Genomic DNA, 25,618 nt, shown 5'->3' on the forward strand with positions numbered 1-25,618 from the left:
TCACTTTCACCCGGAAAATTTTGATCCGAAAATTGAATTTGAAGTTATGTGAATGGCAGTACAGGTAACCCTTTACCACTTAGATACGTATTTGACCCTTAACCACTTAGATACGTATTTTACCCTTAACCACTTAGATACGTATTTTACCCTTTACCACTTAGATACGTATTTTACCCTTAACCACTTAGATACGTATTTTACCCTTAACCACTTAGATACGTATTTTACCCTTTACCACTTAGATACGTATTTTACCCTTAACCACTTAGATACGTATTTTACCCATTACGACTTTGATACGTATTTTACCCTTTACGACTTAGATACGTATTTTACCCTTTACCACTTATATAGGTTTTTTACCCTTTACCGCTTACATACGTATTTTACCCTTTACCACTAAGATATCTATTTTACCCTTTACCACTTAGATACGTATTTCAATTTCGACGCATTTGCGGTCCCTTAGAAAGTTAAATTTAATGAAAGACCTTTCTTACTAGATTCAAGTTTTAAAGGCTGCATTTCCAACCCTTAGATACTGATGAGCAGCCAACAGCATAAAACCTGAGTTAATCAAAGGCTGTTCTGGTTTTATGCTGTTTGCACATAGTCATTTTCACTTTGCTTCTAAGTGGGAAAGGTTTAACCATTCAGCAATAACATTTTAGTTCTATATATGTAGTATAGCAGTGCTCTTGGACAATGGGGCTTATTGCACGTGTGTAAAGTGGCATCACAGATTAGCCTGTGCAGCCCACACAGGCTAATCAGGGACAACAATCCTTAACAGGATTTTTCCAAACAAGAGACTTCCTTTAAACCAAAATACCAAAAGTGTTGTCTCTGATTAGCCTGTTCAGACTGCACAGGCTAGTCTGGGACGATTATGCACATGCATTAAGCACCATTTTCCTAGAGCTAGACTCAAATGTATTACTGTGTGCAATACCCGAAGTCAGGGATAGATTGATGATATTTCCATACATTTTGTTCAGGCTGATCATATAACGTTCATACCTATGTGGCGAAAAAAACCTTTCTTTATTGTTAAGTTATAAAATAAATCTAGTCCCAGCTTTTTCACAAAATTAAAAAAAACAGACAATTTTGTATGCTTAAGATCTTCACATTTGTATATTAGAAACTTTTGTTCTGTTTACATTAAATATTTGGTTTTATGACTAATTGTTTGTTTTGAGAAGTATACACATACTTTTGTTGTCATGAATCGGCATAAAGCATATTATGAGCTCTGTGATGCTCAAAGTGCAATGTTTCTCATTTTTCATGATCTGTTATCATGCTCCATTGTTCATAATTATGCATAACATATACCATGTCCAACACTTTTGTAGAAAATAAATAAAAAGGTGTACATGTATGAAGTTGTTTTCTTGTTGTTTTTTGTTGTTTTTTAAAAAAAAATGATTATGTGAACAAGTCTCTATTTTAACCCTTTCCCACTCAGAAGCAAAGTGAAAATAGCTATGTGCAACCAGCATAAAACCAGAACAGCCTGCAAGTAACTCGCAGTCTGTTAAGGTTTTATGCTATTTGCTGTTAACCAGTATCTAAGGTTTGGAAATAATGTCTTTAAAATTTGAATCCAGTTAGAAAGGTTTTTAATTAAATTTAACTTTCTAAGGGACCACAAATGCGTCAAAATATGTATCTAAGTGGTAAAAGGTTAAAGCCTATATAACGATCTGAATGGCCATATGAAGTAATAATAATAACTAATCCACCATTTTGAAGAAGTTGGACTGTGTATCTGAGGTAAGGAGGGTAAGAAGCAAATCACTAGAACACGTTTTAAGATTTATTGATTGTATAATTATATACTCCGAAAAAGGTTGCACACCACTATGTATAAGGTATGATATAAAACCCAGATAATTAATAACAAGGGGGTATATTGATTTGCATTTGTCATTTGGTCCGTAGGTTTGGGCCAGAGACCGTTTCATTGGAGCACAAGATTTGGAGAAATGGGGTTCATGCAAATTGGTGTGATGTATGAACGATCTTTGAGTTTAATGGAGCTTGATTGGTCATTGTCAGCTCGGGTACTACTTAAATGTACGTCGGGGTACGGAAAATATACTGAAGCAGTCGAGATCCGTTGAATTCAAATGCTAAATTGGTTGTTGTCTGCTAGTTATGCCCCCAGATCGATAGATTGGGGGTACCGTAGGTTTCCACGTATAGCGCGCAGTGTTTTACCTCCAAAATTCAAATTAAAAAGCTGGTGCGCGCTATACATTGATACAACGCTATCCTGGCTGCTAAATTGGTAAAAAATATGTTGTGTAATCGTAAATATTCAAAATGGCCGCCATGTTTTTTTTCCAAAAAACTACCGCCCTATAATCATACAGACTGAGGGGCCATTGTCGAAACAACAAGAAGTCGCTACTGGTAGATATGAATGCGGTAGAAGAAGTTTTGGTCAAAAATAAATTTGTTTGAATAAACTTGCGGACATTTCTTTGTTTGTGTTTTTACACTTCTTTATTGATGAATTCCGATGGGAATTGTTGTCGACATTCCGGAGAGCAGGCAAGGGTAGGTGCGAACGAGGTCTTTTTTGCGGGTAACGGTAGGTGTGAAAGGGGGTCATTTTGCACTTCAAAATTGGCAGATGTAATTGAGTAATATGTGCCAAGACTTGTTAAGACGCTAATTGATATTTGAGACACTAATTGACACTTGAGAACATGAAGATATGCAATTGCATTTTGTGTGTATAAATATTGAACGTTCAACAGTGGTGTACCTCAACAACTGTATCCCTGTCTCCCATGCGACATTCAAATTTACCAGTAATGCCCATGCTTTCCCCGAGGAAAAATCACACGATGTACACTAATTCTTATTTTTTCACGTTTTTCACGAAATGCACGTGGACTAATAATCTTTTGCTAGAAAATTACAAAATTGTCAGAAAAGTATAGTGCTATGCAACCCATGCTCCTAATCATATTGACGCTTCCTATTTTGAATGCTTCATTAAGCTTTCCAATGCCCCAGATTATTGGGTTGTGCAATAGTAAAATGGCGGCCATTTTCGGTCCCATTTGGTGGTTTTATTGTCTTTAAATATTTTTTTCTCCATTTTTGCATTTAAAAAACAGCCTGCGTGCTTTACACGGGAGCACGCTTTACCTACAGTATATTGTTTTTGTCCTGTCTGTCTGTCTGTCTGTCTGTCTGTCTGTCTGTCTGTCTGTCTGTCTGTCTGTCTGTCTGTCTGTCTGTCTGTCTGTCTGTCTGTCTGTCTGTCTGTCTGTTTCTGTCCAAAACTTTAACCTTGGTTAAAGTTTGATAACTTTTGCAATATTGAACATACCAACTTTATATTTACCATGCATGTGTATCTCATGGAGCTGCTCATTTTAGTGGTGAAAAGTCAAGGTCAAGGTCATCCTTCAAGGTCAAATGTCAAATATCATTGTATTTTTCATTCCTAAAACTGTAACCTTCGTTAAAGTTTTATCATTAGTTTTTTTAATATTGAACACAGCAACTTCATATTTGGCATGCATGTGTATCTCGTGGAGCTGCACATTTTGAGTGGTAAAAGGTCAAGGTCAAGTCATCCTTCAAGGTCAAAGGTTAAAAATAAGAATAAAAGATTCATTTTTCTCCATTCAATCTCTTACTTACTTCTTGTGGAGCTGCACATTTTGAGTGGTGAAAGGTCAAGGTCAACCTTCAAGGTCAAATGTCAAAATATAAAAAAACATACATTTTCATAACTTTTTTAAAATTGAACACAGCAACTTAATATTTGGCATGCATGTGTATCTCGTGGAGCTGCACATTTTGAGTGGTGAAAGGTCAAGGTCATCCTTCAAATTCAAAGGTAAAAAAAAAATAATTAATTTCTCCATTCAATCTCTTACCTACCTCTTGTGGAGCTGCACATTTTGAGTGGCGAAAGGTCAAGGTCAAGGTCAACCTTCAAGGTCAAAGGTGAAAAATAAAAAACATAAATTTTCATAACTTTTTATGCCCCCGGATCGAATGATCGGGGGCATATTGTTTTTGGCCTGTCTGCCTGTCATTCGGTCATTCTGTCCCAAAACTTTAACCTTACAGTAAATTTTGCAAAAACTTGAAATATTAATCATAGCAACTTGATATTTGGCATGCATGAGTATCTCATGGAGCTGCACATTTTGAGTGGTGAAAGGTCAAGGTCATCCAAGGTCAAAGGTAAAAAAAAAGCAGCGCATTAGGGGGCATTGTGTTTCTGACAAACACATCTCTTGTTTTTTTATGCACCCGGATCGAATGATCGGGGGCATATTGTTTTTAGCCTGTCTGTCTGTCTGTCATTCTGTCCCAAAACTTTAACCTTGGTTAAAGTTTTGCAATAACTTTTGCAATATTGAAGATAGCAACTTGATATTTGGCATGCACGTGTATCTCATGAAGCTGCACGTTTTGAGTGTTGAAAGGTCAAGGTCATCCTTCATGGTCAAAAGTAAAAAATATACAATCCAAGGGAAGTAATAAGCTTTAAAAGGGAGATAATTTCTAAACCTGCCAAATGATATATTGAAATTTTATTTCAAAGTGGCGCAATAGGGGGCATTGTGTTTCTGACATGAACATGATTAATTATTTATATGAAAATTCTGTGAAATGACCTCTACATTATCCAAAATCCTCTAAAAAGCACGTTGAGGCAGGTTTTGTTCAAAGAGAATTTTAATTTGAGTGCTGTAGCGTGTTTTACAACATCTGATTTTAGGCGGGAACAAAATTCGGGTACAGTCTAGAATGGCCAGTTAAGTGTTAGTATATCTTTCGTGGTACATTTAAGTATACTTAAGAATACCTGGGGTACATTTGAGTAGTACCCGATCCGACAATGACCAATTGAGCTTTAATGGAATCACCTTTAGATTTTAAGGTCAAAGGTCAAGGTCACAGTGGCATGTTGCATGAAATTGGAATCCGGTTTTGATACAAATTGAGAAGAGTTTTGATACAAATTGAGAAGAGTTTTGATACAAATTGAGAAGAGTTATGATACAAATTGAGAAGAGTTTTGATAGCTTCCAAATGCTTAAAAATCCAGAATCAAAGTATTCTTAATATTAAGGCTTTTTGGTTTATTTTTCAATAATATTTTTTATTGTATTGAAAAAAAATATGTATGCATATATGAATCATTTATTTATGTTGTTGTGTATGTTGATTAAGTCTGCCTATTTGATACCTTGGCTTTTTCTGTCAACCTTATTATGATTGCGATAGAAAAGAAATACTTTAAAATATATGGCTATTAATATCTTAAAAGATAGATAGCAGCTATATTTCTGAAGCTAAAGCCCCTCAAGTCAGTTGAAGTGTTAATGATTTAAAAAGTCTTCACCATTGACCGATACAAATTGCTTGACCATCGCAATTGAGATGACCAGTACACACTTGTGGCATGTTATCCCAGACTTTTTACAAAGTTTGTAAATAGTTCAAGAACTACTCAGCTGTTACATTTAGGCCACGACTTTTTTTTTTATTGGTTTACAAAAATTATTTTGAAAATGGTCCATCGGGCGGTCGAAAAAAAAAAAAAAAAAAAAAACATCATTGGAAAAATAAGTTAATACTAATAACATCAGAACAAAGACATCATATCTTTTATAACCTTAACACAGAGACGAAAAATCTAATAATGCAATGAAACACATCTATATCTTCAAATGAAATGAGTCACCTAAAAGCACCTTTTGTAACATCAGGCAATTTTAAACACTCCATTAAATGACATGCGTTCTTCTCCCATTAATTAAACGAAAAACTGCGCTTCATTTCCGTAATTCGATGCGCACCATTACGCAATGCGATGCCCGTTGCATAAATCTTATATAAGATAAACTACTCATACACAAAGTATGTGTTTGCTCTTATTGGACTTATGACATCGTCCATGAAAAAAAATCGAGGTAGATCGATCCCCGCGTCGTCGCGGTAATGTTTGTTTAAGTTGTTGTTGTCATGAAAACTCGTTGATTTACAACGCAAAACGTCTTATTTAAACTGACGCGAATTAATACAATCATATTTGTCAACTTGGCTTTTGCTTTATTTTGATAATTTAATCCAAAGTTTAATGTTAGCAAGTGTTTTTACTGGAATTGTAAACAAGGAGCCAGTTAAAGTCTTCCGAAAATGTGCAGTCTGTGTGAATTGACAGTTTGACGTCATCAAAGGAAAGCCGCTTGCTGTCTGAAGCAATAAAGCGACAAATTTCGCGCCTACAAAATTAGCTTCCTTTGTCTAGCAATCAACATGCCGAACCAATCGTGCGTTTGTTTCTATATTGCAATCCTCCAATTTAATAATAGCACGTGCATAGCTCCGCCTTCGAATCTTTTGCTGAGAACGGAGGCGGAGTTTAACGAGCTAGTATTTTTAATACGCAAGTTGAGTTCCGATTTGCCGAAATTACTCGGCCCTAAGCATTAAAACGACAAATACATTTATCAATGATTTTCCGAGATATACCGATTAGTTCCGATTTCCAAACTTTCTGTACAGTTCCTATAAACTATGGCGGACGTGTTTACAAAATTCCTAAACACATATATCGTAAATAATGGCAGTGTTTTATTGGATTATTTATACTAATTATCAAATTGCAAGGTAAAACTTTTTTATCTACTATAATATCGGGTATGTTTAATATAATAAACATGTTAAACAATATAGTTGCGTCACAGACTCGGAAATAAATTTTGATGCGGTCGACATTTTACTGACGCTGATTTTCCTATTGTCTGTAATTAAATAAATTTTGAGAAGTGCCCATAAAAGGACTGGTACATACTGTGTCACATTGAAAAATATCCCGATCTCTGTAATATATGTGAACCAATCGTTGATTGTACTTACTTGATTTTATTCGCAACCGTACTCAAACCGGATCGCTTTTATTTCTCGTTTCGCTCGTTTTTCAGTGCGGTCGGGAATAAAATATATATAAAAAAGACGATTTTCCGATTTTATTTTTTTTCCCATTTTCCAAAAATTAGGGTCGGCGGTTTTGTAAACCAAGAAATATAAAAGTCGTGGCCTTATGACAGTCAGATTATTTTATTGATATAGTGTTAGTTAACCCTGTACCACTGAGCCCATGATACGCATTTTGACCTTTCCTAATAGAATCAAGTTTAACCCTTTGCATGCTGGGAAATTTGTCTTCTGCTAAAATGTCGTCTGCTGAATTTCTAAAATTAGCATTTTCTTTGATTTTTTTCAAAGAATACTATCAGAATAGCAAACAGTTTGGATCCTGATGAGACGCCACGTTCTGTGGCGTCTCATCTGGATCCAAACTGTTTGCAAAGGCCTTCAACATTCGGTTCCCGCACTTAAAGGATTAAAAGGCTTCATTTCTAACCCTTAGATACTGATGAGCAGCATATAGTATTAAACCTGAACAGTCTGCCAGTCACTCATGTACTTGCAGGCTGTTAATTGGTTTTGTGGTGGTTGCATATAGCCATTTTTACTCGGTTTTTGATGTTGGAAGGGTTTAGACAGATTTTGGTTGTTATCTCACTTGAGCTTGAGGTGCTCATGGTAATCAAGCTTTTGTGATCACCTTTTGTCCGTCATTCGTCATCAAATTTTACCTCTAACAGTCTAAAGGCCACATTTCATCATGAGATTTGGTCAGAACATGTATGTCAATGATATCTTGGACTAGTTCGAAAATGGTTCCTGTCTGTTGAAAAACATGGCGGACTGCTGGACCCAATACAAAAATGGTTTAGATCTGTTGAAAGACATGGCCGCCAGTGGGGCTGGGCAGTTTTTCACATATGTCTGGAGTGAAACCTTGTTAACACTCTATAAGTCATATTTTTTGTCCAATCTTCCTGAAAGGTAGTCAGAATATAAGTTTTGTCCCAATGAAATCAAAGCCCAGTTCGAAACTGGGTCATTATACATACAGAAAAAGCTTACATTTAATTCAAAATAGTTTAGTTTATTTGTGTCTCAGGTAATCTGGCCCATGGCCCTCTTGTTTTAAAGGCAAACCAATTGCTTTTTAGCTCACCTGATTGCTCAGGTGAGCTTTTGTGACTGGTCTTTGTCCGTCGTCTGTCCGTCCGTCCACATTTGTTGGTAAACACTCTAGAGGCCACATTTAATGTCCAATCTTCATGAAATTTGGTCAGAAGCTTTGTCCTAGTGCTCACACGGGTACCCGAAAATACCTAAAACCGCGGGTCAAAAAAATACCCGCGATTCCGGGTCAAAGTTTTCGCAAACGGTACCGGGTCGGGTGAATATTTTTTCAAAAGAAAGGCCTAAAATCAACTCTGCCATTTTGTTCTGGCCGTTTTGAAATGTGCCATTCTGCCTTTCCATCTTGCTTCCGGATTAAATAATATAGTTTCGTGGTTTCAAATCTCGATTTCAAAGCTCATGTTTCTGTGTAATTATAAGTATTGTGTCAATCTGTGTGTATCGATAACCAAGTGAATAAAGAGGAATGAAAACTGTTGATGCAGTAAGGGGTTAGATTCGCCAGTATGGGCGTATTTCGGTTTTAAATCCGAAAACGAAAAGGACATTATGATACCGACAAAGGCATGACTGTTTGTAAAAATTGTAAAGTTGAACTTGCGTACAAAACTCTTTCTACTGTCGAGGTGGTGAAGCTACCTGTCCATTCGTTTTTCCAGTTAACCTTTTGCATGCTGGGAAATTTGTCTTCTGCTAAAATGTCGTCTGCTGAATTTCTAAAATTAGCATTTTCTTCAATTTTTTCAAAGAATACTATATGAATAGCAAACAGTTTGGATCCTGATGAGACGCCATGTTCTGTGGCGTCTGATCTGGATCCAAACTGTTTGCAAAGGCCTTAAAAATTCGGTTCCAGCGCTGAAAGGGTTAAGATTCTGATGATAACAACAACATTCCTGAAGCTCTCTGGTGTGGTGTAACAACAAACTGCACTAACTGAACTGTTTGGGGATATTTTTTATGAGCGTTGTTTTAGTGTTCCTGATTCTGATAAAGTATCAACTGAACTGAATGGTTACCATGCTGAACCAAGTATCAAATTGGACAAAAATCCAATTCAATGGTGGAATTCCAACAAGAAGAAATACCCACAATTAGCACACAACGCCAATAAGTATTTAATTACTCAAGCAACTTCAGTTGCCAGTGAGCGCATGTTCTCCACAGCTGGTTACATTGTGTGTGCGCAAAGATCCTGCATGAAAAGTGAAAATGTTGATATGTTGCTCTTTTTGAAAAAGAACTTAGTGATTTGACTAGTATAGAATTGTTTATGCTCAAGTTTTGTTTTTAATTTAAATTAAGAAAGTATTCACTTTCTCCAGTTTTCTAGTCATCTTCCATCGTAATATATACGTCTTAAGTCTTGATATGGTGAAATAGGATCTTGTTTACAGTTTGATACATCAAGTTACATTTTTTCACAATTATTGTAAAAAAGTTATGAAGGATTTGTTTTTAACCAGTGTATATTTTGCATTTTAGCCTTTTTATTTTGTGTGCTTAATTTAAAGAAAATAATGCTACATATCGAAATAAGATAGACCTCTATTCCCATGATCTCTTATATTCTTTATTTGCTCTAGTCATTTTGATTCTTACAGATACACCTACATTCTTATAGAGAAAGCACATCATAGCAGTGTTTTTTTATTGAAAGGGTTATTTCAACTCGTATGCAATTTATTTTGCTTAACATTGTCTTTATATATCCCATAGTTGGGGTTTTATCAAGCACAAATTATAATAAATGTATGTATTACTATAAAGAATGTGGTAATTCTGCATAAAGAATACTTTTTTGTGAAGTAATTTATTCTTATTTCACAAAGGTTATTTGTTAAATGTATCTGATGTCTTTAACCTTAAAGCAAATAAATGTTTTATTGTAACTAACAAAAAAAAAATGATTTTTTTAATACCCGACCCAAAATGACCCGTACTTTCAAATTTTGACCCGCCGACCCGACCCGAAGACATTTTCTTACCCGTGGGAACCCTACTTTGTCCCAATTAAATCTTGGTCAATTTCGAAACTGGGCCGTGCCAGGTCAAAAACTAGGTCACTAGGTAAAAAAAAAGAAAAAACTTGTAAACACTGTAGAAGTCACATTTCATGCCCAATCTACATGTAACTTTGTCAAAATTTTTGTATTAATGATATGTTGGTTGAGTACAAAAGTGGTTCCGGTCCGTTGAAAAACATGGCCGCCAGTGGGCGGGGCAGATCTCCTTATTTGGCTATAGAGAAACCTTTTAAACACTCTAGAAGTCACCATTTTTACCCAATCATCATGAAAGTTGCAAAACATTGGTTTTATTGTTATCTCGGACGAGTTTGAAAATGGTCCAGATTGGTGAAAAAACATAACCGCCAGTGGGCAGGGCATTTTTCTCTATATGTATTTAGTGAAAACATGTGAACACTCTAGAAGTCACATTTTTGGCCCAATTTTCATGAAATTTGGTCAGAACATTTGTTTCCTTGATATAAAAGTTGAGTTTTAAAAATTTTCCGATCAGTTGAATAACATGGCTGCCAGGGGGGGGCAGTTTCCTTATATTTATATAGTAAAAAAAGCTTGTGAACACTCTTGAAGTCACATTTTTTGCCCAATCATCATGAAACTTGGTGAAAAGATTGTTTTTATATACTGTGAAACCATTATTATTCGTCCGACATTAATTTTCGCCTTTTTCGCCCTTCGACCGATGGACGAATTCAAGATCCTAACGAACAATCATGTCCCATATTTGAAACAAATAAGACTGAATTACCGTAGGCATGAGGCATTTAAATCCAGCGTAATCCACGCATATACACAGGGCTCGAAATTAACACTCGCACACTCGCAAAATGCGAGAAAAAAAGATTGCAAGGTAAGTTATAAGCGACTAGTATTTTTTGCAAATAAAGAAATAGTGAAAAAAAAAACGAGTTATATTGCTTAATGCGTTCGACCGCGTGAACGCTAAACCAAGGTCAATTTTTTGAACGTCCGAATACCCATATGCGGAAGCGCGCACCTTGTTTGTTGACATTTTTTTATAGATTTAATACTGTTGTTTATCAATAAATGCAGCGTTCCATTCAGAAAAAAAACACTTAACAAACTAGATCCTCTTTCGTATAATAGAACAAGTTTCGCACCTTCTCTAATCGGCGCCGATAAAGGTAAGATTGTTATCAGTTTGACCGTGATAGTAATGGAAAAAGACTAATTCAGTCCCACTTATCCGCTAATCATAACAAAGAACGTGTCAATGACATAAAATAATAAGGGACAGTTACTATCACCCAAAATAACAGACTTGTTAATTGGCATATGCCAAACAAGGCCCACCTCTTGCAAGTGACTACCAAGTGTCACCTCTCTTTCCCCAGCACGATTTTTTCGCAACCGCGTATTACATGTATTACAAACAAATCGGACGTTTTTGTTTTTTTCAAAACCAGAAATGGGCGAATTTAAGAGCGGACGAAATAGTCATTTTTATGAAAAGGGCGAAATTTTGTGCCGACGAAAATAAATGGTTTCACAGTATATCTCAGATGAGTTTGCAAATGGTCCCGATCGGTCATTAAACATGGCTACTAGGGGGGGTGGGGCAGTTTTCCTTATGTGACAAGAGAGAAACCTTGTGATTGAACACTATAGAAGTCACATTTTTTTTTGCGTAATCATCGTGAAACTTAGTCAATATATTGGTTTTATTGATTTCTCGGACAAGTTGGAAAATAGCTCAGATCGGTAAAACATACTTTTTAGCTCACCTGATTGCTCAGGTGAGGTTTTAGGATTGGTCTTTGTCCGCCGTCCGCCCGTCCACATTTGGTTTGTAAACACTCTAGCATTCACATTTCTCTAGCATTCTTTATCAAAGTTGCTGAAAGATCTCAGTCAAGTTTGATAATGAGCAAAATCACATAATAAATGCCATAATTATTGCCCTTAGATTGTCCAAATTTTCATTATATTATACAAAATCCTTGTATTAAAACATACTAGAGGTCACATTTTTGTTTCAGATTTTTTTAATCTTGGTCATAATATTTATTTTTGTAAGCAAAGTTTGATGTTTGGTAAGGGGGGGTCAACTCAAAATATAGGTCACCAGGTCAAATCTTACAAAAACAAAAACACTCCATACGCCAGAGTTTCGGTTCAATAATGATGAAACTTGATCAGGATGTTTGTTTGGACAATATCTATGTCAAGTTTGACGTTTGCTAAAGATTGAATGAACCGACTCCTCTCAGGTGAGCAAACTAGGGCCATCTTGGCCCTTTTGTTTTTTATGCCTCTGGATCGAATGATCGGGGGTATATAGTTTTTGGCCTGTATGTCTGTCTGTCTGTCTGTCTGTCTGTCATTGTATGTGTCTGTCTGCCTGTCATTGTTTGTGTCCCAAAACTTTAACCTTGGTCATAACTTTTGCAATATTGATGATAGCAACTTGATATATGGCATGCATGTGTATCTCATGGAGCTGCACATTTTGAGTGGTGATAGGTCAAGGTCATCCTTCAAGGTCAAAGGTGAAAAAAAAAAGTCAAAGCGGCGCATTAGGGGGCATTGTGTTTCTGACAAACACATCTCTTGTTAGCTCACCTGAGCGATAGCTCGAGGTGAGCTATTGTGATCACTCAGCGTCCGGCGTCCGTCCGTCCGTCCATCCGTCCGTCCGTCTGTCCGTAAACAATTTGTAAACATCTTCTTCTACTAAACCATTGAGCCAATTTCAACTAAATTTCATGTGGAGCATCCCTAGGTCATGGGACAAAAGAATTGTTAAAAAAAAATTGATCGCATAACCAAGATGGCCGCCATGACCATATATGGTAAAAACCTTAAAAAATCTTCTTGTCAGAAACCGCTCATCAGATTTTCAAAAAATTTCACAGGGATGACCTTTGAGGGCTCCCCTGAAAAAGTTGTTCAAAGAAATTTGATTCGTCAAAAAACATGGCCGCAGGAGCTCGTTGAACTTTGCATGTTTATTCGTTTTTGCCTATTTTGTGAAAACTTTCAAAAATCTTCCACATTTTTTGTCCGATCCTTTCCAAATTTGCACAGTGTCTTTATATCAATGAGGACACGAACCCTACAAAAAATGAGCATTATTGGTCCATTAAGTACAGAATTACCTCCCCTTGAATTGAGAAAATGGTGTTTATGCAATAAAGTCCAAATTTTTCATCCAATTCTTTCCAAACTTGTAAGGATTTAGCATGGTTCAAACAAGGGAAACAACTACGGTTTATGCATGTTCTTTTTATTACAGATTTGCCTCCCTTTAATTCATTCAAAATCTCATTTTACAGCAGAGATTCCAAATCTGACCTGTAAATGAGCCCCATATTTACTGCTGGTGCTATGTTACCTTTTCCCATTTGACCATTCTTAAGTATTGGTCTTGTAATGCTGCTACTGCTACTGCTACTGCTACTGCTACTACTACTACTACTACTACTACTACTACTACTACTACTACTACTACTACTACGACTACTACTTCTACTACTACTACTACTACTACTACTACTACTACTACTACTACTACTACTACTACTACTACTACTACTACTACTACTACTACTACTACTACTACTACTACTACTACTACTACTACTAGTACTACTACTACTACTACCACCACCACCACCACCACTACCACCACCACCACCACCACCACCACCACCACCACCACCACCACGTCTACTATTACTACTTCTACTACTACTGCCACTACTACTACTACTTTTACCACTACTACTACTACTACTACTACTACTACCACTACTACTACTACTTCTACTACTACTACTACTACTTCTACTACTACTTCTACTACTACTACTACTACTACTACTACTACTACTACTACTACTACTACTACTACTACTACTACTACTACTACACTACTATACTACTACTACTACTACTACTACTACTACTACTACTACTACTACTACTACTACCCACCACCACCACCACCACCACCACCACCACCACCACCACCACCATTCACAGTGACAAAAAACGTATTCAAACAATGGCTGCTACTACAACTTATAGCCCATATAGGGGGGCATGCATGTTTTACAAACAGCCCTTGTTTCTATGGGATATTAACCACAACTGTTCATGTTTATCTCCGACACATATTTTTAGGTCACCTGTCATGAAGTGACACGGTGAGCTTATGTGATCGTGTGATGTCCGGCGTCCGTTGTGCGTGCCTGCGTGTGTCTGTGCGTCCGTCCGTCAACAATTTGTTTGTGTAGACAGTAGAGGTCACAGTTTGCATCCAATCTTGATGAAATTTGGTCAAAATGTTTATCTTGATGAAATCCGGTTTGGGATTGTATTTGGGTCATCTGGGGTCAAAAACAAGGTCACTAGGTCAAATAATAGAACAACCTTCTGTAGACAATAGAGGTCACAGTTTTCATCCAATCTTTATGAAATTTGGTCAGAATGTTTATCTTGATGAAATCTGGGTTGGGATTTTATTTGGGTCATCTGGGGTCAAAAACTAGGTCACTAGGTCAAATAATAGAAAAACCTTGTGTAGACATTAGAGATCACAGTTTTCATCCAACCTTTATGAAATTTGGTCAGAATTCTTGATGAAATCTGGGTGGGATTGTATTTGGGTCATCTGGGGTAAAAATCTAGTTCAAATAAATAGAAAAACCTTGTGTTGACAATAGAGGTCACAGTTTTCATCCAATATTTATGAACTGTGGTCAGAATGTTTATCTTGATGAAATCTGGATTGGGATTGTATTTGGGTCATCTAGAGTCAGGAACTAGGTCACTAGGTCAAATCATAGAAAAACATTGTGTAGACAATAGAGGTCATAGTTTTCATCTGATCTTAATGAGTCAGGTGAGCGATTCAGGGCCATCATGGCCCTCTTGTTTTATTTTGCTCTTGGCTTTCACCTATTTTAAAAATTGAATTATGCCTCAATACAGAATGTATGTGCATCATTTAACTTCAGCTTTTATGCATAGTTCTTCTCCGAACATGTGGTTAGTTCTGGAACTGAGCTGTGTGAAATGTATTAGCTTCCCTCAGGTAACACCAGGCTTAATGCATGTCCATGAAGAGTCTTCCCAGATTAGACTGTGCACCCTGCACAGGCTAAAGTTACCTCACAGACAACACTTTCCGCATAGACTGGATTTTTGTTAAGAAAAGAAATCTTGAAACAAAAAAATCCATTAAAGAAAATAGTGTCTTCTCTGCAGGCCTGTGCTGCAATAGCTTATCTGTGACCACATGTAGCACATAACCCTTTCCCCAATAAGAAGCAAAGTGAAAATGGCTATGTGCAAACAGCATGAAACCAGAACAGCCTGCAAGTAACTCACAGTCTGTTCAGGATTTATGCTGTTTGCTGCTCATCAGTAACTAAGGGTTTGAAATGAAGCTTTTAAAACGTGAATTTAGTAAGAAAGGTCCTTAATTAAATTTAGCTTTCTAATGGACTAAAAATTCGTAAAAATATGTATATAAAAGATAAAGGGTTAATTCAGACTCACTTATGTGATGCTCAGTTATATTGGTATGATAAAAATAAACTGATTCAAAAGCCTAATGTTGTATGGTGAAAATGTATCATTATGTTTTTTTGAAGGAGAAAATGTTATGAAATTATATAATATGCTTCTGCCAGCATCTCTTCATAAAATGTCTAAATTACTCGACATTGCGTTGCCAAAGTTGTTGTTGTTGTTCCCTTGACAATTAAGTGTTTTAGAGAATGAAAATTTTCAATTTACACATTTTCATTTCTTTAAATCTCATGTGAATTGAAATTGGATTGCATGTTAATGACATTAAACAAATTGAAACAAACATCCAAGGAATGCGTCATGCCAAAAAGAAGTGTTTGTTTTGGTTTAAGTGTGATGAATTGCAAATGCCAACATGTTTTATGTATTGGTCACACATGGATGAAGAGTTATGAATAATCTCAAAGTATAGGTACTTCATTTTGATTAAATAATTACAATAAAATGTTATCAATAAATAAATTCATAGCTTTTTTCTCTGAACTAACAGAGTTGAAAGTGAGAAACGTTATTGCAGGGAAGGCAAAAATATTTATTAAAAATGTTAAAGCGAGTATATACGATTTTTATATGTGCTGAATTGTAAAATATTGATACAAATATGTTATAATAACACACAATATGCAAGAAAAATGATACATTTAAGACGAATTTCATAAAATACAGCAAATACAAATTAGCGCCCCGAGCCGATTGTGACGAAGATAATTCGTAATTATTTTCCTACAATAACTGATGCATTCGTCTTTTTAGTAAGTGTTCGTGTGTCGTATGAATCGATATCGCTGCAGGAATTTCAAATGAACCGTTAAACTAAATTTAGATTCACATCGTACATGCATGATATACATGCTGGCGAATTCGGCTGTACAGCCTTTTTTGATTTCAGAATTAAATATCTGGCTTATTTAGCATTTTTCGACACATGTTCTTCTTAACTTTTATTTTAGTTTATATTGAAATAAATGTATAATAAGTTTTTACACATTTTATATTAATAAATAAATATTTGACAAGATCGTATATACCCGCTTTAAGGGTTTTTCTAGTTTTTTAAAGAAAGAAGTCATTTCCTAAATAAGCATAAGTGATTCAACATCCACATCTCCAAATCAGTTGTTCAGATTACTAATAAAAGCTCAAATGTGATAATTTGCTTATTTTTCTATTAACCGCACTTCTGTCACACCCTTACCACAGAATAAAACCCAGTGACCCTACATGTTTATGCAAGCAATTCCTTATAATTACTCCACATCATACGTTATCAAGTTTCAATAGTTTTTGTTGTTGCATTTATGGTTAAGAAAGTTGCAGCAGTAATGAAGCATTTAGATCCCTTTATTTGTCACTGGCTGCTGTAAAAAAATTGACACCAACTGTTTAAACCTTGTTTATTCAGTATGTTTATTTCTAAAATATTCCGACAGCTTTATAATTACTATGCCTCCCTTCGAAAAAGAGGGGGGTATATTGTTTTGCTGGATGTCGGTCTGTCTGTCTGTCTGTCAGTCAGTTGGTCGGTCTGTTTGTCGGTAGACCAGTTCGTTGCCGATCAATAACTTGCGAACGGAGGGACCGATTGGCTTGATACTTCCCATGCGCATTGGCCTTGGACATTAGGTGACCCCTATTGAAATTGGGGTCACTAGTTCAAAGGTCAAAGTCTGGGACCACACTTTACGCACATGCATTAAACACCCTTTTCACAGTGCGCATCCCAAATAGAGTTCTATCTGACATGACATGTTCACGAATGTGGTAGAAGGTGGTACAAATGGCGTATGGCCAAACATCATTAAAATAACAATTCAAATTAAATAATTTAATAATTATAAACATCGGTCGCCGTGGCCTAGTGGATAAGGCGTCCGCCTTGGGATCAGAAGGTCGAAGGTTCAAGCTCCAAGGGGAGTGTTTGTCCAAGGATGGATGTTTGTCATGGGACTTGTTCCGATATGGCCGGTTCGCGAGTCGGTAGCTAGTTAAAAAGTGATAGGAGTTGGGAGGTACATGGTATACACACAAAAAGTGTCTCATAAGTCAAATTGGCTGGCCCTTTCAATAGGGGTGACACTTCAATAAAAAAGACCTTTACCTTTTATAAATAATTGCTTCAAATCTAATGAAATTTCAATTATTGCATCAAAACCAATGCATTTTTTTGGTAAAAACCACTGCAATTATCACACATATTTAAATGAACTAAACAGGTCAAAATTTGTATAAATTAATGTGATTAAAATTTATTCTAAGATATACAAACCAATGCAATTTTAATTAGTGCTTTCTAAGCCAAAATGCAGTATAATTTGTTTTTAAACTAGAAATGGCGCGGCAGAGGCTGACGCGTATACCCACGCCACATGTTTGACCCAGGGGGCACCCCAGGGTTGGTAATGGGGCCATGCATAGTTGAGATTGACCGTATTGTCATAAGAGATGTTCAGTATCAATTGGAATTTAATCGTGTAGAAATGAAGAAGTTAATGTAAAATAACATAAAACAAGAGATGTGTTTGTCAGAAACACAATGCCCCCTTCTATGCCTCTTTGATTTATTTAAAAAATAGCAAAAAAATGGCAGGTTCATTACTTACCTCACTTTAAAGCTTCTTATTTCCCTCGGATTTTTTTTTATACCTTTTACCTTGAAGAATGACTTGACCTTTCACCACTCAAAATGTGCTGCTCCATGAGATACACATGCCTGCCAAATATCAAGTTGCTATCTTCAATATTGAGTGAAAATCTCTGACCCGGCCCCACCCCAACCCCCATAACTTTTGACACAGGGGTCAGATCAAAATTCCAAATAGTGCAGGGTCCCACATATGCTCATAGCTACCATGTGTGTAAGTTTCAAGGTTACATCTAGTGCTTGTAGTGTAGGAGGAGATAGTGGCCAGGACGGACGCACGGATGGACAGACGGCGGAGATAACCACAATTTCAAAAAGCGTGGAGATAAAAATAATTATTTTTAAAGCTTCATTTAAAACCAATGGGATTGGAACCATATGACATTGAAAGTCTTACTTATTAAAATCCATGCAATTAAAATATTGCTTTACATATACACATATATTTCGGCACCATAATTTTGTCCAGAATAGATTGATGTTCAAGTAACTTATCAGAGGTGATAAGCATGATGGCTCATAAGAACAAGGTCCCTATGAACAAGGTCAAGGTCAAACTTCAAGGTCAAATGTTGATTGAGGAAATCAGTTGTCAAGAGCTTTGTTTGACATGTAAAATTGTACATAAGGATGGATTTTTAAAGCATGTAGTGGAAGGGATGTGCATAACGAGACAAAGCATGGTGCGCAAGAACCAGTACCAAGGTCAAGATCATGATTCATGGTCATACGTCAAATGATCAAATGAAAAAATTGGATGGATGAATGAATGGATTTTGACAAAGCTTGGCAGAAAATGTGTTTTTTGACAAACGACTCTTGCTTAAATGTAAAGGTTATGATTCAAGGTCAAAGGTCAGACGGGAGTATTCAAACTTACTTCACATTACTTGGACAAATTACAAATGTACTTTCTCACATAAGAACTAGTATCCAAGTTCAAGGTCACAATTTAAGATCTAAGGTTTAATTTAAAAAATCAGATGCAACTTTGTCTGATTTTTGCCATTGGCTTTTATCTTTGAGACAATGCTACACTTGTTGGCAGTTTTACTCAAATATGTAAATTCTGTGTGCGTATTTTGGTCCTATCAGCAGGAGATTGATGTAAACATTAAGCTTTGAAATGGAATATATTGAAAGTTGGTACCTATAATTGAATTGTGTGATAAAGACTAAGTTCTGCTTTGTTTTCTGCCATCCAATATTTGATACTGATGATTTCACGATAGATTTCCAGTAGCCCCACAAGCTTCTGTACAGCTCCAAATGCAATTTGCGGGGTAGAATTGCTTGTGGATTGAAATATGTATTGATAGTGGAATATAGAGCACTTCAGAACTATCATGTTATTCAATCATGTGGGGGGGGGGGTATATATTTTCTTGGCTGCAGGCTCTTTAGTGGCTAATTCAAATTTGCATATTTGGACAAAATATTGAAGGAAACTGTAGCAGTGAGGCTGAAAATAGCTTCTTAGTGGAAGCTGTGTATGCCAGTTGTGGTCAAATAATTCTTGAAAAAGTTCAAAGTAAAAGCAAGACATCAGTGCGTATTCAGTCATACCATTTTTTTTATTCAGTTACAAATAGAATAAGGTCTTGAAAAAGTGGAGAGACTGAAGGACTGATTCTGTGCAGACATTTTTTATCACACGGACTCAAAATTTGTCGGTCACGTTCATCAGAATGATGGTTTTTAGAAAGGATGTACAGTCTCTTTTGAAACTGTATCTACAAGATAAATACTTTTTACCGTATCTAAAAAGAGTTAGTATGAACAGATTACTTGCTCAGAGAAATTTTCATTATTAGCCGGATTTTTTTCGAAAAAATCTCGGCTTATAGATTGATGTTGTCGGGCGGGCGGGGGGGGCGGGCGGGCGGGCGGGGTGGCGGCGTGCTCGAAAATGTTAAAGTTCTTATTTCATGGTATAACTTTGGTATGCTTGGACCTAGAGTCTTCAAACTTGACATGAAGGTTGGCCAGGATTAACAGATGACCACTGGTCATTTCAAGGTCATTCATTTGAAGGTCAAGGTCACTGTGACCTTCAATATAAAAAATGTTAAAGTTCTTATAACTTTGGTATGCTTGGACCTAGAGTCTTGAAACTTGACATGAAGGTTGGCCATAACTAGTAAGTAACCACTGGTCATTTCAAGGTCATTCATTTGAAGGTCAAGGTCACTGTGACCTTGAATGTAAAAATGATAAAGTTCTTATTTCATGGTATAACTTTGGTATGCTTGGACCTAGAGTCTTCAAACTTGACATGAAGGTTGGCCAGGATTAACAGATGACCACTGGTCATTTCAAAGTCATTCATTTGAAGGTGAAGGTCACTGTGACCTTCAATATAAAAATGTTAAAGTTGTTATAACTTTGGTATGCTTGGACCTAGAGTCTTGAAACTTGACATGAAGGTTGGCCAGAACTAGTAAGTAACCACTGGACATTTCAAGGTCATTCATTTGAAGGTCAAGGTCACTGTGACCTTGAATGTAAAAATGTTAAAGTTGTTATAACTTTGGTATGCTTGGACCTAGAGTCTTGAAACTTGACATGAAGGTTGGCCAGAACTAGTAAGTAACCACTGGACATTTCAAGGTCATTCATTTGAAGGTCAAGGTCACTGTGACCTTGAATGTAAAAATGTTAAAGTTCTTATTTCATGTTATAACTTTGGTATGCTTGTACCTAGAGTCTTCAAACTTGAAATAAAGATTGGCCAGTACTAGAAGATGACCACTGGTCATTTCAATGTCATTCATTTGAAGGTCAAGGTCACTATGACCTTAAATGTTAAAATGTTAAAATTGTTATAACTTTGGTATGCTTGGACATAGAGTCTTCAAACTTGACATGAAGGTTTGCAAGCACACTTAGATGACCACTGGTCATTTCAAGGTCATTCATTCTAAGGTCAAGGTCACTGTGACCTTGAATGTAAAAATGTTAAAGTTCTTATAACTTTGGTAGGTAAAAATGTTAAAGTTCTTATTCCATGTTATAACTTTGGTATGCTTGTACCTAGAGTCTTCAAACTTGACATAAAGGTTGGCCAGTACTAGAAGATCACCACTGCTCATTTCAATGTCATTCATTTGAAGGTCAAGGTCACTGTGACCTTAAATGTTAAAATGTTAAAATTGTTATAACTTTGGTATGCTTGGACATAGAGTCTTCAAACTTGACATGAAGGTTTGCAAGCACACTTAGATGACCACTGGTCATTTCAAGGTCATTCATTCTAAGGTCAAGGTCACTGTGACCTTGAATGTAAAAATGTTAAAGTTCTTATAACTTTGGTAGGTAAAAATGTTAAAGTTCTTATTCCATGTTATAACTTTGGTATGCTTGTACCTAGAGTCTTCAAACTTGACATAAAGGTTGGCCAGTACTAGAAGATCACCACTGCTCATTTCAATGTCATTCATTTGAAGGTCAAGGTCACTGTGACCTTCAATGTTAAAATGTTAAAATTGTTATAACTTTGGTATGCTTGGACCTAGAATCTCAAACTTGACGTAAAGGTTTGCAAGCACACTTAGATGATGATACAAATCCGGCTTCAATGCGGTCATCTCCGACCGCGGAACTCTTGTATATTTAAAATGTCTCACAACTGGGTCATATGGCTTCAAAAAATAGGGTTTTCAAGTTTTTGAAGACCGCAGCCTTGTTTAACAATGTGTGCATGTGCCCCACTGTTATCATACCTGTCATACCTGTCATACCTGTCATACCTGTCATACCTGTCATACCTGTCATACCTGTCATACCTGTTATCATACCTGTCAGCCTTGTTTAACAATGTGTGCATGTGCCCCACTGTTATCATACCTGTCATACCTGTCATACCTGTCATACCTGTCAGCCTTGTTTAACAATGTGTGCATGTGCCCCACTGTTATCATACCTGTCATACCTGTCATACCTGTTATCATACCTGTCAGCCTTGTTTAACAATGTGTGCATGTGCCTCACTGTTATCATACCTGTCATACCTGTCATACCTGTCATACCTGTCATACCTGTCATACCTGTTATCATACCTGTCAGCCTTGTTTAACAATGTGTGCATGTGCCTCACTGTTATCATACCTGTCATACCTGTCATACCTGTCATACCTGTTATCATACCTGTCAGCCTTGTTTAACAATGTGTGCATGTGCCCCACTGTTATCATACCTGTCATACCTGTCATACCTGTCATACCTGTTATCATACCTGTCAGCCTTGTTTAACAATGTGTGCATGTGCCCCACTGTTATCATACCTGTCATACCTGTCATACCTGTCATACCTGTCATACCTGTCATACCTGTTATCATACCTGTCAGCCTTGTTTAACAATGTGTGCATGTGCCCCACTGTTATCATACCTGTCATACCTGTCATACCTGTCATACCTGTCATACCTGTCATACCTGTCATACCTGTCATACCTGTTATCATACCTGTCAGCCTTGTTTAACAATGTGTGCATGAGCCCCACTGTTATCATACCTGTCAAAATTTAACTTAAAATATCTTTGAATGGGCTAATACATTTTGAACAAGAAATACAAAATGTTTCTTTAAAAAAGATATACGGAGTTAATTGTGGTCGGTGCTTATGGACGATCAAAAGTTATATCTATGATATCAAAAATAGCCAATGACTTTTTTCTGCGCAGTTCTTAGCTGCATCACACACAAATCAATTACAGGGTGTTGAGCCAGATTTCTTGGCTTATTTTGCTTTATTAGATATAATTACTCAGATATCTATATTTACAGAATAGAAAAACACAATAAGCTTGAAAATAAATGAAAGCATATAGGTCAGCCGTCAACACTCCAATCTTATTTGATTCCATTGTTAATAGTATTGTGAATCATCGTGCTCATGCTTTATAAATTGGTCTAAATGGATAAATATTTCTAATAAAATTAATTAAAATTGGTCCTTATCATGCAATTGTAAAACACATTAAAAATCTATGATTGACATACCAAAATAATATCACCGAATATCTTTATTTAGTATATTTCTGATCAAAATAAACTTCAATTGCACATAGTTGACGCAATAGCGTTTATATAACAATTTCTTTAACTGACCGCAAATTGACCTTGATATCTTGCGGGTTGGAATGCAATGCAATAAGTGAGGTACGAATTCCACTGCTGGATAGACGGCTTGTTTAAAGCTTTAAACAATTACATGTTTAACGGTTAATTTCGAAAACAATTTTAAATATTTTCATCAAAGCGTATATCAAGTTACTGAACAACAATACTTATATGATCTGAAATTTATGAGTGCACAGAATGGACCCATTCCAAATGGAAAAAAAGTATACATTTTTCCCAAATGGGACTTGAAAATTTTTAATTGAAAAGTAAAAAAAAAATCTTTCAAAAAGTCTCAACAGGTAGTTTATGTGTTTCAGATCAGGTGATGGTTGGTACAACAAAAGTGTGCGGATATGAGCCTTGGTTCGGACGATCTTCAAACGTCACTTCTTCAACACGCCACGCCCGATGTTACATTAAGACGTAGTGGATCCTGCGCAGTTGCAGAATGGATCACGTCTGTGAAAGCGAGGCTCCGGTCATCAAAGAACTTGCGTTCCAAACTCATCGCTCTTGTGATATTGGTTGTTGTGACCGTAATACTGATTATGTATACGTGTTTAAGCTGCGGTGGGGGTACTCAGTGCGCAGGTATCTGCTCCTTTTCCAGTCTGAAGCCCATGAAACTGAAAGCAGATGATGAGGTAACTTGTAATTCAACTGAAAAAGCATTCATCGGAAAAAATCCAGCCAAGCGTCTCCCTCAAGCAATAATTTTCGGTGTACGTAAAGCTGGAACTAGAGCTCTCTTGGAGTTTCTGGGCTTACATCCGGACATTGTTGTTAATGTGGTGGAGCAACATTTCTTCAGCAATGACGTGAACTACAGTAAAGGTCTTGAATATTATCGGGAACAAATGCCAGCGAGCTATGAACAACAAATCACCATTGAGAAGACACCAAAGTATTTCATCGACATAATGGCTCCTGAGCGTATTTATCGCATGAACCACTCTGTGAAGCTGATACTCATCCTTCGTGATCCTGTGGTCCGTTTGTTCTCTGATTACGCTCAATTAGTTGCTAAAAATAAAGAGAACAATATCACATATCCGCCTTTAGAAGAAATGGTGCTAGATGAAAATGGTGAGGTTAACTTAGATTATAAGTTGGTCCAAGTCTCGGTGTATTATAAACACATTATCCATTGGTTGGAATTTTTCGATTTGCATCAGATCCACATTGTGGATGGCGACAAGCTTATCATCGATCCTTATTACGAAATCTACGAAGCAGAAAAGTTTCTCGGTGTAGGACACAAGATTCAGAGAGACATTTTCTTTTTTAACAAGACTAAAGGTTTTTATTGTGTCCGACAATGTACCTCAAGTACCTCTCCCCCTTGTCTGGGAGAAACTAAAGGTAGACAACACCCTCCAGTTGACAAAAAACTGGTGGAGAAGTTACGTACCTTCTTTGAAGACAAGAATGAGAAATTCTTTCAGTTAATCCACAGGAGTTTTAATTGGACAACTTTGATTGTGTGACAATTTTGATCACTGTGAAATAGATGTTTTCAATTCAGGGACGTAACCCTTAAACAAGTTAAAAACATATTTAAAACTTTTTGCATTTGATTAAATCATAATTAATAAGAACAGTGATTTTTTAAATATTAAAGCAAATTAAAATTGTTATGAACACTGAGCACTTATCATTTTCCTAAGGGTAGTTTTAATATTGTGTGACATTTTGTTTGGTGTTCTATCTTAAAATGGTGTATAAAAAGTGCACTAATCAACTGAAATCTGATTTATAAGAATGAAGGTATTTTTATGAGATTATACTTAATATAAAATATTCATAATCACACATTTTGGGATGCTTTTCCAGCCAGTATTACACATTTTGTAGAGTCATTGACTGTAGCAACACATATCCAGCAATGTTTTGTAATTTCTGTTTCATTGCAATCATACTTTTTTTTAAAATAAAATTTTTCATTATTGTAATAATTACATGGTGATTCAAATATTATGTTAATATATTGTGATATTGCAGTATTTTTATCCCATAATTATAAAATAGTTTATGTTGAAATATTTAAAGACAGCCATAGCATCTGTAGCATTTTAAGATCAACTGAGCAGTTCTCATGCTTAGCTATTCTGATCACCCTATGTCTGTTGTCGTGTCCGATGTTTTGTCTGTCGTGTGTCGTCATCTTTTGGCTTGTGATCACACTAGATGCCAAATTTGAATCCTATC

At 36.3% G+C, this 25,618-nt stretch overlaps 2 protein-coding genes across 2 annotated transcripts in view; one reads left to right on the forward strand and one right to left on the reverse strand.

Annotated features, from left to right (window-relative positions):
• The window catches only part of LOC127873659 (heparan sulfate glucosamine 3-O-sulfotransferase 1-like), a 202,649-nt gene extending 177,567 nt beyond the window's left edge, over positions 1–25,082 (forward strand). Inside the window, exon 3 of the mRNA XM_052417568.1 lies at positions 23,728–25,082. Within this exon, the coding sequence (XP_052273528.1) occupies positions 23,764–24,897 (1,134 nt within the window). The 5' untranslated portion in view covers positions 23,728–23,763 and the 3' untranslated portion in view covers positions 24,898–25,082. The remainder of the gene's footprint in view (positions 1–23,727) is intronic.
• On the reverse strand, positions 21,929–22,796 carry LOC127872151 (putative eggshell protein). Its single transcript, XM_052415480.1, has 4 exons — positions 22,675–22,796; positions 22,558–22,613; positions 22,287–22,419; positions 21,929–22,070 (listed from the first exon to the last, which is right to left on the reverse strand). The coding sequence occupies exons 1-4, from the start codon at positions 22,794–22,796 to the stop codon at positions 21,929–21,931; spliced, it is 453 nt and encodes a 150-aa protein (XP_052271440.1).
• Positions 25,083–25,618: the final 536 nt, after the last annotated feature.

The sequence above is a fragment of the Dreissena polymorpha genome, chromosome 3, assembly GCF_020536995.1.
Source record: "Dreissena polymorpha isolate Duluth1 chromosome 3, UMN_Dpol_1.0, whole genome shotgun sequence".
Lineage (NCBI taxonomy): Eukaryota > Metazoa > Mollusca > Bivalvia > Myida > Dreissenidae > Dreissena > Dreissena polymorpha.

Coding starts and splice junctions, on each gene's coding strand:
- LOC127872151 (XM_052415480.1), bottom strand. CDS start 22,796: ATGATAACAGTGGGGCTCATGCACACATTGTTAAACAAGGCTGACAGG. Junction 22,614..22,674: donor AGGTATGACAGGTATGACAG/GTATGATAACAG, acceptor GTATGATAACAG/GTATGACAGGTATGACAGGT. Junction 22,420..22,557: donor GTATGACAGGTATGATAACA/GTGGGGCACATG, acceptor GTATGATAACAG/GTATGACAGGTATGACAGGT.